The sequence below is a fragment of the Centrocercus urophasianus genome, unplaced genomic scaffold (genome assembly GCF_019232065.1).
Source record: "Centrocercus urophasianus isolate 14NV4802_14NV808 unplaced genomic scaffold, USGS_Curo_1.0 seq_19, whole genome shotgun sequence".
NCBI lineage: Eukaryota > Metazoa > Chordata > Aves > Galliformes > Phasianidae > Centrocercus > Centrocercus urophasianus.
Window position 1 is genome coordinate 11,129,018 of NW_024884744.1, and position 15,445 is coordinate 11,144,462.

Consider the following 15,445-nt stretch of genomic DNA (forward strand, 5'->3'; position numbering starts at 1 on the left):
GCACACAGTTCCGCACACTACCTGCAGGCATTGCACTGTGCCTGCACACTTGGTTCAGATCCTGGCACGCTCTGATGCAAAGGCAAAGCTTGGCTCTAGATGGGTTGGATGAGCCTGTCAGCCAAGCAAAGCTAAACCTTGGGCCGAGCCTCAAATGAGTGCAAGCCCTGCCCAGGCTGGCTGCACACTTGAACGGCAAGGCCAGCTGCTGCCAAGAGCGTCCTGTCATAGCTGCAGCAGGGTACAAGGGCAATGCAGTGCCAAGCAGAGCCACAGTCAGCCAGATGCGGCCACGCACCACTTGCTTACATAGCCATGCTCCACTCTGCCTGCCTTTTGTTAGAGGCTTCCTTTGTTTTGCTCACCCTGCACTCCCGCCTTCTCCCCAGCAGCTTTCCCTCTTCTGTCACAGAGCCGTGAGCGCTTCCTGTTTTGTTGCGTGCTCCCCTTCCAGGCCTTATTTTCTTGGCAGATGAAGTCTGCTCCTCCGCTTCCAGTCTTCGTCACTGCTGCCGCCCCGCTGATCGCCACTGAGCCTCACCCTGGGGCAGGGGGTGAGGCTGGGGTGAGTGTATGCGTGTGGGTCGGGACCTGCTGCGGTCCCCATCACATCTGGGGTACGAGTGCACCGAGTGCTGCTCTGCAGCTCATCTCCCCAAGAAATAAACAGCCCAGAAAACTTGCTTCAGTGGGGCTGGCCAGCTTGGCTTCCGACCTTTTGGTTCAAGGCTGGCCCCCCAGCCATGCCAAGAGCAGGAGCACCTCTTCTCCTTGCAGCATCCTTCCAGTCTGCTCTGCCTGCCCTCTTCGTTGGGGCTGTGCCTCTCAGCAGCTTGGAAGCAGCTCCCAGCCACATCCCTGCCTCCCTGCTTGGCTCAAAGAGCAGCAGTAGGGCGAGGGGCAGACCTGCAGGTATGGAGCCAAGTGAGCAAGGCAAAGGAGGACGTTTCCAGGCAGGCAGAAGAGCCCCGGCTGGCTTACAATGTCATTAAGCAGATTTCTCTAACACCTATTATGCACCCAGTGGAGCAGAACAGCAGCTCCTTCACAGCAATTTCTGCCTATCAGCTAATTAAAAAATTAGGCTGTCTGCCAGTGAGATGACAAACCCCTGCTACACAAATGGCAGCACTGGCACAGCTCAGCAGCTCAGCAGCTCCAGCCAGAAGCCCCAGTGCCAAGGCAGGTAGCAGCTTGGCTCAGCAACCTGCAGCACACTGTGAAAGTCCTGGGGCAGCACATACATGAGCTGAAGCGTTGGGTATAGCAGCAAGGACCCCAGCAGCATTGCTCCACTAGCCCAGCGCCTCCGTCCCTGCTCCTGCATCCTGCCTGGCTCCAACTCAAGGGACAGCATTTACGTCCCCCAGATCCACAGCAGGGCCAGGGGCACCCTGCACCTCTCAGGGTGCAGCCATCACACTGCATGCTGTGTATTTACTACACAGTGCCACTGGAGGAGGAGCGTGAAGACATTTCTTGGAGCTGGAGTTAGAGCAGCAGGAAACCTTATAATCAGACAGAATAAGGTTTAATTCCAGGTTGCCATAGATTATAAAGCAGCGTGGATGGCAAGCTGTAAAGTAATGGGCGGGTGAGATGGAAAGGGAAACCAAAGAGATACAAAAAAATAGATGCAGTAAGATAAATGATCTCACATCTTAACGGTGGGGGGAAGGGGCTGTGGAGCCGCAGGTACTATCTGCTTCTCCTTGCAAAACCCTTAAAAGCTGAGGCAGAGCCACCAGAGAGATGTGAGGGCCAGCAGTGCCCTCTCCCCAGCTGGCCCAGCTCTGAGCAGGGCTGGGATTTCAGCACAGGGTGAGTCCCAGCAGCTCGCATGCTCTTTCCCTGCATAATCCTCTCTCAGACGGACCAGGAGGAAGCTTACAGCCCCCCCCCACCACTCACCAAAACAGCTGCCCCAGCCAGGCCAACACAAGCCCCTGTCTCTCTGCAGGAGGTGAAATCACCACACACTCCTGCCCTGGCCTGACAGATCTAGGACAGCCCAAATAATGGATGCTGGCACTACAGCGAGGGGCAGCCGATGGAAGTAACGAGAAGCGACACTCCCAGAGGGGCTGTGGTTGTGCTGGGCTGAGCGGGGATGGTGCTGCGGGACATGGGCACTGGGACTGCCCTGCACCGCTGTCCCAAAGCCACACCATCCCCAGGGCAGCGTCCCTGTGAGCAGCAGCATGCTGCCAGCATGGCTCCAGCAGCACCAAGCACCCCATGACACTTGGAGCAGACGGACCCTGCAGCCAGGTGCTTGTCCTGCAGGGTTAGCACTGCGTGCCTTTGCCACACTTAGGCCTCCAGCCCTTACCTGAGGAGGTCACTGGAGGTGTGCTGATGCCTGCACCCCAAATACAACACACAAACAACTGCCAAATCGCAACAGGATTACCCCAATAGGAAACAATGGCTGGCACTGCTGCCCTACTGCTTCTAAATCCATTTCTTCACTCTCTTTTCCTCACTAGCACTGTCACACACAAGTTCATGCAGAGACTGAAGGAATCTGACTCTTCCACACATGGCTGAGATGTGAAGCAGGGAGAGACGCTGTGAGCACACCAGACACCATCAGCTCTCCCTCTGTCCTGGTATAAATTGAAACATTTTGCCAGAAAACAAACCTTTCTGCTACTGCAGCACCCCATGGGAACTACAGTTTGGGAGCACAGGGCTGTGGAGCCACAGAGATGGCTCCAGCATAGACCAACACTTCCTATGCCTCTTACCAACATCTCCACTCCCAAAAAACATTGTCAGGCCCAGAGCATCTGGGACGCAGGCACTCCAATGCTGCTGCCACACTGGATGCCCTGACACAGCGCAGCTCAGCAGAGATACCAGTTCTCCCAGTAGCAATAGGCCAGTAGTGAAGTGCTCTGAAAACAGTGATTTATTAAAATGTAATAATCACTGAATTAGCAGGTGACTGGACGGCGTACAAGGCATTGCTGCACAGCTGACAGAAGGAAGAGGAGGAGTTCATGCTGCTGTCTGCCAGCCTCTACGTTACAGACTTTTGATGCTTACCTCTGTGTGTGACACAGATTATCACTCCATAAAACTCCCTACAAACAGGTGCTTGAGCAAGGAACCAGCACCTGCACGGAGTTGTCTGCACTCCAGAGACAAAGAAAGACCTGCAGACCCACTTGGGCACTCCTGTACTGCAGCTGCAATTGCAAATCCTCACACATGCACAAATCTGTGTTTCACAAAGGCAAAAAATACCTTTTACAGAGGTATAACATTTTCGGGACACTACATCCCTGCTTTCACACAACTGCATTAACAGAAGACAACTGTGTTTGCTATCCTGTTAGAACATTCCCCATGGACCCTGTCCTCCATGGCTTGATGGAAAGGCTGCTCACATTGCCCACTGCCTCTCACTAACTGCAGGGAGTGCTCTGAGCACCTGGCCAGGCTTGTGCCTTACTCTGGGCACTGAAATGCTACCAGTGCAGCTACAGGATCCTCTTGCTGCCTGTCTTCCTGCAGGGGTTGCTGTCACTGCTGCCACCAGCTGATGCAGCACAGCTTGGTGCAGCGTTCACACCTTGCCCTTTGCCCTCCTCCCAACTCAGCTCTGTGGGAAAAGCACAAGCTGCAGCTCACAAAGGCTGTCGTGTCCAGGCTGAGACTCCCAGAGCACTCGCAAGGCAGACAGCAGTTTCGTGGGAGACTGTCCCCTCCATTGAGCTGCAGCCAGCAGCTGGAGCCTGTTCCAAGCCATACCAATTCCCAAACGATTTGTGGCTTTGTCATTAACAGGCAGTTTGGACAAACATCATTGCAATCTGGTCTGCGTTTAATAACCAGGATAACTGTAGATAATGAGCTGGAGAGATGATCTGCCCCAGAGTCCAAGCCCAGGGGAGATCACTGGCTCTTCTACTTCCATCCTGGGGTCCCAGGCCACGGCACCCACTGCAAAGCCAGCAGCACAGCTCCCTGCTGGGGCCATTTCCCCATGTTTCCCAGTTTGCTCACCTGCCAGCGCTGGCTCTGCGTCACCCCAAGATACACAGCCCTGTTCCCCATGACAACATCTATCACAGAGCAGCCTCCAGTGATTTTCTTTCACGAGAGATCTCCATATGCCCAGATCAATTTTAGCACCTATAACACGTGGCGGCAAGGAGCTCCACAGAGCACTAACAGCCCATTCTGTCTGCCTGCCTCTTGCTAACCGTGATGCCTCTGGTTACGATTCTGCTTCTGCAGCTCATGGCTGTGCAGCCCCAGCTGTGAGCCCTCAGCCAGCCTGTCTGCAGAGCAGAGGGGCCCCTCCATAACTCCTTCCTGCACAAAGCCACTGCTTTCCTCAGAACCTCTCCCAGCACACCACATTGCGTGCTGTAAATTTAGGCAGTGCATAATGGCCAGCTCACTCTGTTCCCCAGATCGCTTAATTTAGCCATATGAAAACTTACCTACCTTTCCCACTGCTGCTTGGTTTCCTTATGAGCCTTTGATGAACAGCCTTTACCAGATGCACCTGGAAATCAGGCTCCTGGGTGTGCATCCAGCGTGCACCTCCTTGTGTCTTCCCTGCAGAGCACCACCCAGCTCCTGCTTCCCTCCACATTTCTTAAACAAACACTGCAACTGGTGATTTTAATAATTTTGTCAGAAGCATCACCCCACCAATTTCAGTAGTGATAATTACGTCAGGTATTTTCTCACCACATATTTTCTCTCAACTATTTCCCAATACATCTAGCCTCTTACTCAGATTCCTAACACTTGATTAAAGGAAGCAATTTACCCTCTTCCCCTCCTTGGCCCCTGCTTTCCAAGTACATAAAACCAAGTGAATTGAATGGTGTTCATCCCCTGGCTGCTACTTTGACACCCTTTATCCCAGCTTCACACCTGATGCCTGCTCTCAGAGCCTCCCACATACACATGGGTCATGTCTAGGATGTAGCAGACATCAAAGCAGTAAAGAGGCTGGGCACAAGGAGGAAGGAACTATCCTGTTGAGCTGCTTTTCTGGAGATCTCCAAGCCTGATACGTGCTTGTAAGAGATTCTGTTAACTGAATTAAACAACATATTCACATTCCATCCTGCTCTAAACTGTCCTTGTGAAGATACAGAGCCTCATTAGCAGAGCAAGGACCCAACCTCTGTGGCACCCTGCTCTCTATGCAGAAATCCTAGCCACAGCTCTGCTCAGCTGCATTCCATCAGCTTCAGAGAAACAGTGCTGCCCTCCTCCCCTGCCCACCCAGAACACCAAGATTAATGAGTCAGGGCTTCACCAGTGCCTGGAAGATGCCACACGAGGGCTAACCTCTTGCATTGCAGGAACAGCACAGCCCAGGGGCCCTTTCCACTTCATGCTCACCTCTCAGCCTTCGTCAGGGCTTCTGCCTCCATGCTGAGCTGCCAGTGGGAGAGGAACCCCAAAGGCTTCCCCACATGTGCTGGGCAGGGAGGAGGGAGCTAACTTACAGAGATGACGCTAACCCCCTCAGGAGGGCCGCCAGCTGTTCTTAAAGCCAGGAAACCCTGCTGTCTCCAGTCTGTCATATGCCATCTTCAGTCAAGTTCTGCTAAATACCCTAACTCCACATGACATATTACCTCCAAGCTGAGTTTCAGAGATTCCCCTGCAGCCAACAGATACATTTCCTTTGGTCCAGTCAACAGAGATAAGCCACAGAGATGCTTCATTGAGAACTTTAGCCAGATAACTGCAGAAGCTCCAGACAAAATTAACTTGGATTTCACTTTGTCATCCAGTCCTATTTCCTCGTTGCTCCTTTCCCTCTTGTCCAACACAGTGATTCTGTTGCCAAACAGCCAGCAAAACCAAAGCAAACAGGCTCTGCTTATGGCTTCTTCCACTACATCATCCTTTCTGGCTCCCAGATTAACTGTTGCCTTGTTGTTACTTGGACATTCCAGCTCAGCTGTGGGGTGCTGACAGCATCATGCAGAAGGCCTTGGGTAGCTTATGCAAGGACCAGTTTTGCCATGGAGCAGCACCTCCTCTTGTTTGGGGGGCTCACTGCCAGGCCTAAAAACCTGTGCCTAAAAGCCCTCCTCAAAACATGGCTGAAGCAAGAGCCAGCAGCTCTAAACAGCAGAGCCTATGTGATCACTCAACAAAGAAGAAAGCTGCTTTTTCACTGGGGACAGCAGGGAAGAGGTTTCCTGGACGACACTACGAGAGAGCTGAGCAGGTAGAGAGAATGCAACACCGGAGAGAAGCAATACTTCTCGTGCTGTGCTACCTCCAGCAGCTGCGTGCCCACAGAAATCACAAAGCACACATCTGCCTCAGCTCTGACTGCTCTCCCCAGCCGTTCTCCTCAGCCACATGGCACTTCGGCATGAGATGATCTCATCCGACGCCAGAAAACCTGAATGGAAATGCAGTGGGGCAGTGAAACAGAAGGACTAACATCTCTTTTTCACACACAGCCAGGATGTGGCTGCAGCTTAGCATGTATGAGTTGAAGAGAGGCAGCATGAGGAAGGTGGATGCTGCTGAGACAGCTCTCCCTGAGAGCACCGGGGCCAAGGGCTGGGGTCCTGCTCTAAGGCTCACTGAGACCAAGCCCTGTAGCATCAGGATTACAGCGACATCAACGTGAGCTGGGCCACAAAAGAGCTGCTCAACTACGGATTGCTTATCCGCCTTACTCCCTGCCAGTCTAGTTTCTCCTTCTAGCTCAGAGACAGCCTCTCCAGCCTGAGCAGTGCAGATCCCAGGACCATTTCATTCTGGCATTGCCCTTTAGCAGCTTCTCCTAAGACTGAACCCTGCTCGTCCTCTCTGTAACTTTCCCAGCACTTCTCCATCTCACAATCACTGAAATGCACTGCCCCTCCCCCAGCCCCTCAGGCCTGGCCACGCTGCATTGAAACAGGATTTATGAGTCGCAGGCACAGATGAGAGTTACGCAGTCTGCGCTGCTGCACACTGCATACCAGCTCCCCAGCTGGTTTAAATCAGGTTAACTCCACCAATGTAAGACATTAAAGGCGAGAGAGTTACATGATTTACAGCAGCTAAGAGGCTGTTATATTATACTTTGGCAGCTGCAGGTTTTAGACGCAAAGTTTTGTGGGCAAGGATCCAAAGCAGCAGTGAAAACCAGAACAGCTGAGTGGCACAAAACATTTACTCTCATTGCAATACACACACTACCATGCATATGTTCTACAAAGATCTTTAAAAATAAAACAACTGCTGTTCAGCTTTTGAGCGCCATCAATCTGCAAAGTCACTGCACCATCCCAGACCTGCAGCTTCAAACAAAGCACTAAGTTATGGGAGGCCAGAAATGCCACTTCATCTCAAAACGATGAACCCGGGAACCTAAAGCCAGGCAACTTAAATGCAAATGTTCTGAGCTCTCACAAGAACGTTCAGACATTGACACAAATGCAAACAAACACACAAGAGAGAATTTAATATTCAAATCACAGCTTTCATTTCTGCTGGACCGTGTTTAAGCTCGCAATTAAATCCAGGTCCCACAAAAACTGGTGCTGAAGCTCAGGAGCCAGCCACGCCTGCAGAGACGCAGGGTGAGGTGGAACCAAAATGCACCAGAATAAATACATGCTAGTGCAGGAAAATGGAGCTTCAAACACTTACCTTCCACCTTAGCAAAGCGGCTTCTACCAGGGACTGGTTCCCCAATCTTCCAGAGAAATGAGACAAGGCCAGGAAGGAAGTTGGGAGCACAGCACCATTCCTACGCCATGCATGAGTTTTCAGGGGACAGCGAATGCATAGCCCTCCCTGTCCCCAGTCAGAAGGCTCTTACATTTGCACATAAAAACAGGTGGGTAAGAATACAGACACAGTAGAATTGCCAGTTCTTCACGCAGTTCACATCTAAGGTGGCTGAGCTGCAGTGGAGATGAAGAAGCAGGCACCCAGACCGGCCTGCAGACACAGAGCAGCAGGAGCAGCCCTGGGGCACTGCCAGCCCTCTGTATGCTTGCTGCCTCCTGCCAAACCCCACTGCACAGCCGGGAAGCAGGGAGTGGGCTGGGAAGCCCTGCCAGGCCGTAAATCACCCAGTGCTTCAGGCACCCCGCTCTGCATCTGACCTCCCTTGAAAGGGAAATATAAATCAGCTTTACTAGCAGCTTCTGAAACAAAAACTAAACTCATGAAACTGTAAAATGCCTCTTTATACATCCTGTGTGCCAAAGAGGCCATTGCAAGCCCCTGTCAAAATGACAGACAGCAAGCAAGCTTTTCAGAAGACAAAATTGCCCATAGTTGGTGAACCAAGGAAAGACATCTCAGTATGTCTGAACAGGTTTTGGCTGGTAGACTATAATATGGGTGTCTTCAGCACACAGTAAAGATGCAGCAGAGGTACAGAGCAAGTGAACTAGACAGAACTAATGCTGTCATTTGTATTCAACAGACTTCAGAGCACTCATGATGCAGACATCACTAGACAAAAAAATTACCAAAGGCTAATAAAGAGCTGGGTACAGCACATTCACTTAAGACCAGAGAATAACAGCACAGCCAACGTTGGATGGGACCTCTTGAGGTTGCCCAGTCCTACCCCTGCCCAAAGCAGGTCAACCACAGCCCAGGCCATTGCCCACTTCACCTCTAAGGACCTCCAAGGAAGAAGACACAGCACTCCCTGGGCCTGGTCCTTCACTATCCTCACTGAAAAGTACTTTTTTCTTACAGGTAAGCAGAATTTCTCATGTTTCAGTTTGTCTCCATTGCTCCATGCCACGAGTGACACATGGCCACAAAGTCAACGTCCTCCACATTTAGCTCACAGCTCAGCAAGAGAAAGGCTTCGCCTGAAATTTGTGGTGGCAAGATTGCAGGAAATGTTATGCCTGGGCAGCAGCCAGCAAAAGCTTCTGCTCCGGCTGCGGAGGAAGTGGTGGGTGCCAGCTGAGAGTCGAGGGAAGAGAGATGCCACTGGCATGCAGCAGGAGCAGGCCGCTGCCACGTGCCCAGCTGCACTGCTCATAGGCAGCTTCAAGTGCCTGCAGCACAGTGCAGCCTGCAGCTGTACCTGCAGCGTGCCAGGCATGGGGCTGGGGCAGCTGGGGGCTGCTAGGGCGGCCAGAAGCAATCTGCTGCCTTCAGCACACGCTCAGCAGATGTTTGGGAAGCTGCTGCTGGATCCTGGAGACATGGAGCATGGGTGAGCACGAGGCCTTCCAGGACTCTAGGGAGAAGGATATCTGTCTGCTTCTTGGATGGACACCATGCAACTCAGGAAGGAATATGATGAATGGGGAGTAAATCTACAGAGAGAAAACTTGACTCCCATTCTCAGCAGCAATGAACCTCTGAGCTCAGTGGCTGTTCTGCGCTAGTGCTGCACCTTCACCAGCACAGCGGGCAGCCTGCAGGGTGCCGTGGGGAGCACTGACACCAGAGAGCCCCCAGACACTGCACCCACCTGCCTGTGCCCCTACAGCAGCAGGGCAGTGGGCTGCAGGCCTCGCAGTGGGATGACCCAGGCCTCTGCCAGTGCCTCTGCAGCGCATGACTGGCATGGTGACCCTCCCCAAAAGGATGGTCTGGGAACACAGGAAGGAAAGGAGCGTCTGCTCCACTTCCTCCTTGTCTGACAAGCAAACACTGTTTGTGAAACCACAGAGGCTACAGGACATACCAGGCCCCAAGAAGGCCCCTCTGTATGTAACTCTCATGGGGAGGGCTTCCCAAATGGCTCCCTCTCAGACCAGACCCCACGTGGAGGCGGCCCAGAGAACACAAACCACGTGCATCATGCTGGGAGGAGCTGTGCTCCCATGGGCAGGGCTGGGTGAGCTCCACACAAGGGCTCGGGTGTGCGACCCATCCTGCTGAGCAGAGGGCACAGACCCCTCACACTGTGCCCCAGGGCTCAGCCCTTGTTGCGCTGATGCGTGACTGCTCACATTCAGCACTCTGCTCGTGAGGGAATAAAAGCCAACAGCAACGTGACCGTTGGCCACTGCTCTTAAGGAAAAGCCTCCAGTCTTTCTCCCAGTCCTGACCTCAGTATAAGAAAAACAATCCTGACCTACAAAATGGGAGAGACGGGAAGGCAGCAAAACTGCTGACTGATCCAAGGCTACAGAGCACGTAGGTCCTAGGAGAAATAAGTGCACACAGCTGGGGAGGAAAGTGGGGCAACTGGACCAAGCTCCCTTTGCCAGGTGCCTCCTTTTCTTGCAGATTTACTGTTGTTTCCTCTCTCAATAACAGTGAAAACACAATAAGGAAAGTAAGTGATCAGTGGCTGTAAACCAGCAAAGCCTCCTAAGAGCTCATCAAAGCCACAGGAAGGGAAGGTGCGCGCAGTAACCGCACAGCTGACACTGGCAGGCAGGCAGCACCCTCACTGTGCTGCAGCACGTGGCACCTCTTCCTGCTGACACGCCAAGGGGAAGGGAGGTTGTAAAAACACACATACAAATACACAGCTGCATGTGGCCAGGTCAGCTCCAGTCCTGCCTTCTCTAACACCCTGAGGTGTGAGGGCAGCACTAGCCTGCTGTATGGCACAGAAACCTCCTGCCATCACCCAGTGACTTAGCCTCTTTTCATTGATGCCTGTTAACTCTGCATGTCACATAGCACACACGTACAGGCAGTGCCTGCAGCTCAGCTGGGGCTTACCTTTGGGCATGATCCGATGCATTGCAACAGACAAGAAGAAAATCGAGTCGCTGTAGTAGGTTCCTGATCCAGCACTGAAGTGTTTCTGCATGGCTTCAACGATTGGAAACAGCTTCTCTGTCAGCTCGCTGACATCGTGGATTATTACCTAAGAGAGACAGCAGAAGCACCACTCAGCCATGACCCCCAGCCACCCCCAGCAGCCTCAGCTCAGCACACAGGTGGGAGGCTGCAAAGCCCCAGTGCAGCTCACTGCTGTTCCAGCTGCATAACGTGGACACCTGCCACAGCAGGCAGCTAGGTGCAGCAAGGACAGGAGGGGAGGATTTTTATGGCCACATCGTAAATGTGAGAAAGGCATAGAGAGGCTCCATCAAATGTTTGACTGATATCTTCTCGCGGCCTCTGGTCCCAGCTGCTGACTCCGCAGAAATGTAACCACATATCTGGCCTCCATATGGAGTCAATCAGGGAGGTGACAGCTCACCCCAGGCTCTGGCATCCTGCAGCTCTGAGGCAAGCCAGCCCACGTCATGCACCCTGAGGACCGAGACTTGCTCCCTGCCACAAAGGCAGGCTGTGACACGGCCAGGAACCGAGCCCGGATTTCCTGAACCTCAGCCCAGCAGTGAAGAAAGCTGCACAGCACGTCTCCATTGGGGCTGGGAGGGACAGGAGGGCAGGACATGGCAAGCTGGGAAAAATCCGGACATTGAGCAGTTACTGCAGAGCTGAACATCTCTTCTAGTGGGAGCTCCCCCGTGCTGTGACAAGCAGCCAAGGGACTGGGTGCCCTGTGCCATGCTGGAGCCAGGTGGGTAGCACTGCTACGGCCAGAACCAGGACCCCAGGGCACACGGACCCCTGGCATTCTATTACAGCCTGTGTCTGTTAGCACACTCGACAGAATACAGACCAACTTCTAAAACAGAACCAAACCAAACACCTCGGCAGCCCACTGCACTTAGTTTTCAGGAGTCACTTGAAAGCTCAGCGGTGAGGCAAACCACACCTGCTCCAACCAGGATCAACTGTAAATAAACTGTCAGCTAACGAAATTTTACAAGCTTATAATTAATTTCAGCCCAAGTCAGATGAATGGGAACTTTCTTGCGGGCCGATGCTCATTATTACACATAGAATGATGCAGGTCACTGAATCACACCAGATAACTGGAGGAACTTCCAGTGTAACGAACAGACCCAAGGGACATGACCGTGGTGCAGATTAGAGAGTTCAGCAACTCTGAGTTGGAGACCTGAGGTCATGCTGCCTTCTTCAGGCAGGAGAAAGCAGGAAAATTCCAGCAGGAACTGAACACCAGTGAGAACACAACACAGCACCAGTGTTTTATTTCTGTTGAGGGATGCTGAGATACTTCTCCTTGCTGGCCGCGCCAGACCCATGATCCACACAGCTCCCTTCCAAACTAAACTATTCAATGATTCTATGGTTTCGCTCCTCTTCCCTAATAAAACTTCATCTGCTAAAAGCTAGGAAGAGTGCACTATACGTGTAAATACACAGGTTAGAGTATTGCTTTTTTCTTTTATTTCAATTCCTCAAAATCAACCACTGCAGCCTGAGCTGGTGTGGCAGCTGTGCTGTGCGTGGGACGCAGCAGGGGATGCTCTGATACCAACAGGCTGGTGCAGCAGCAGGAAGCTGCCTGGAGCTTTGTCCTTCCACACTTTGTTGCTGAAATTGTTGCCCCGATCACAGCTCAGTTACCAGGAGCATCTCACCCAGGACACAGTGCCATGGCACAGGAAACCAGCTGTTTCCTCAGCAGCAGCACTGGGATCGCTGCAGAAACACACAGCACAGCAGCACAGCTGCAGCACCATGTGCTGGCTCCCCATGGAAGCTGCCAGGCTTCAATCTTCTCCCACCTGAGGAGATGACAAACAGCACAGTAGGGGTGAAAAAAGTGAGTTCAACCCAATTCTAATCACCTCTGAAATGAGCAGAGGAGTGCCAAGCACGAGGGGACAAGCACTGTGGGAAAAGCACTCCTGAAACTCCAGACACAGCAATGTGTCTTCCCTCTGCTTCCACAGAAAACAGTGGAAAATGTGTTCCTCTTGCCCATCCTTTGGTGAGGCATTTCTGCAAAGCAAACTCCTGACACAAGGAATCTTCCTTCCGCAGCACTGCAGAGGGCTCTCCTCTCCTCTCACTTGAGCACAGCCTGTTTATCTGTTACTAATTTTGTGCTTCACTATTTATTTGTGGAGCAGCTTTCAGTAAACCCCTGTAGCTAAATCTGAGTGAGTTCACTGAGGACATAAAGAAAACTAAGTTCTGTGGGTTTCCTATGGGTTTCTTACACAAACACATTTTATAAACACATCTCACACCGAGAAAGGACCTCTTCAATTGGTTCACCAGTAAACAACTGCCATACACTCAGTTTCTCTTTTTGCTTCCCTCCTTCTGGTGCGGGCACCTTTGCAGCAATCCCATAAGAACAGGGTGACGGCAGCTTGGTGGTGTGTGCCAGACCCACAGAGGAGGAGGAGAGCTCAGGCTTCCCCCACCGCCCCACTGTGGTTCCCACAGGCCCTCACCGAGGTGGCTGATAACCACATCCCACAGAGGGGATGGAGCTGTGAACACAGGGCTGGGCCTGCCCAAGTGAGAAGCGCTGACTTGTAGAAACCAGAGCGAGGCTTCCTGAAAGCCAGCCCTCGGGACTGTGCCGTGGGGCTCCAGCCTCCTTCTAGAGCAGCTGCTGGTGGCTGCAGGACACCTCTGCTCTGTGTCCAGAGGCAGCTGCAAACGTCCAGATCTCCTGCCACTGAATTGCATAGGCAGAAAAGCAGTGGTCCCAGGAGAGGGCTCTAAAAATTAGCTTGAGAAGGGCACTGCGTGGTACCCATGGAGGGAACCACCTAAACAAGTCACTGAGTGTAGCAAACATTGAGGGCAGGTGCTGCTTGGGGTGCACAGAGCATAGCACAGGCCAGTACTGCTGGCAAAGCCCAGGCAGGCAGGCTGTGAGCCCTTTGTGCAGCAATGCTGCTCGCTTGCCGCTCATGGCTCCATGCAGCGCTGTGCTGTGGAGCTCTGGCTCCATCTGCTGGCACGGCTCGCATCTGGGACACACCTGCATGCAGCCGGTGCTCCCAAGGCAATTCAGATCGCAGGCCCTGTGACACCGTACCATCGTGCTCTGAGGATCTGGGACAGCTGAGGCCACCCCTCAGTGCAGCACAGAGTCCTGTGCAGATACTGTTCCGTGCACACTGCTGTGTGCACCCCAAAGCACCCTGCTCTCGCTGTCTGCACACCGTGGGGAGGCTGCAGCCTGCTTTTGCACTCTCCAGAGATCTTTGTAAGTGCCTGAAGTTGCAAATGTGCCCAGGGAGTGATGAGAGCTGACCCGATACTTTCCCCAGGGGAAGGTTCTCTGACTCCTTCACTCTAGCAGAGATTCTATCTGGTCCCACCTCTGCTGGGAGGGCCGGGCAAAGACAGTTCCAAAACCCCAGTGCTCCGCAGAAGCACAGCTTGGGGCTCAGCAGCCCTGTCCTGTGGCTCCAGCTGCTCTCCAGGCACTCAGCAGGCCTCAGCTCTGCACCTGCTCTGGGAAAGCGGCATAAAGACCAGGAAAGCGCCCTGGGAGCACCTGAGGGAAGCCAGGAGAGGCCTCAGGGCAGAGACGGTTACTGCTGGAGCTACCAGAAGACTGCACTGAGAGTCCGCCTTCTTCAGAATTGCAGCAGCACGAGAGCTGCAAGCTCCCCTTGTGTCTGTGCTGCTATTTTCTGCCAGCTTGCCGCTGCGAGCGCCCCGGGAGCTGCTGGCACCGAGGGCACAGATGCACGTGTAGGAGCTGACATGGAGGCTGTCCGTGCCAGCAGCTTCCGCCTACAGCCGGGCAACGGACCGCAGCCCGCTGCCGGCCACAGCGAGCGTACCGCAGCGCTAAGCACCTGACCGAGCGCTGTGAGGAGACGGGGTTATTTACCGAGGAATACTTGGAACGAACACCACCGAGGTTCCATCTGCGGACACAGCCCCGGCTCTTCCAGCAGTCCAGCTAACATTGAAGGACGCGCTCCGTTAGTGCCGCAGGGCTCCGAGCAGCGCACGCCCGGCAGCCACCCGGCTGCAGCGGGCCGGGCACGCACCGAGCCCGGGAACGGGGCGGGGACCCGGCCGCCCCTCCCCTCCCCCGCCTTCCCCCCCGCCGCACCTGGTAGCGGAAGGCGGCGCCACGCATGGCGTCCCGCAGCAGCTCCTCGCCGATGTCTCTGCTGGCGCTGTCGGTGACGAGGTGGAGGTGCAGCCCGTCCCCGCGGCGCAGCCGTCCGTGGCGCAGCAGGGAGCGCAGCGCGGCCTGGCCCTTACCGCTCAGCGCCGGGCTGCGCTCCACCTTGGTGAACATCATCAGGAGGTGCAGCGCCCGGCCCGCCTCTCCTCCTGCCGCCGTCCTCTCGCGGCGGGCCGGGCCGGGCGGCGTGGCGGGCGGTGCGGCGGCCCGCGTGGCGCGGAGGCGGCGGGTGGCGCTGGAGAAAGTCTCCCCGCCGCCGCCCAGGTAGTAGAAGGCGCACACGGCCAGAGCCGCCGCCAGCGCCAGCGCGCACGGCTGCGAGCGCGCCCAGCCCATCCCGCCGCTACCCGCCGCCCGCCGCCATGCTGCGGCCCCGCCCCGCCCCGCGCTCGGAGGCGGCGCCTGCCGGGGGCGCGGAATGGCCGCGAACAAAGCGCGGCGCGGTGCGAACGTCTGGGCCGTGCTGGCCTGATTCCCCCTCTCTCCTTTTTCCTCGGGTGATGCAAAGTTATCCGT

General features: G+C 54.3%; 1 protein-coding gene across 1 annotated transcript in view; it reads right to left on the minus strand.

The window, feature by feature from the left end:
• The window catches only part of XXYLT1 (xyloside xylosyltransferase 1), a 35,790-nt gene extending 20,525 nt beyond the window's left edge, over positions 1–15,265 (minus strand). The window contains exons 1-2 of the mRNA XM_042821013.1: positions 14,852–15,265; positions 10,651–10,798 (exon numbers count right to left, since the gene is read on the minus strand). Coding sequence (XP_042676947.1) covers positions 10,651–10,798; positions 14,852–15,265 — 562 coding nt within the window. The remainder of the gene's footprint in view (positions 1–10,650; positions 10,799–14,851) is intronic.
• Positions 15,266–15,445: the final 180 nt, after the last annotated feature.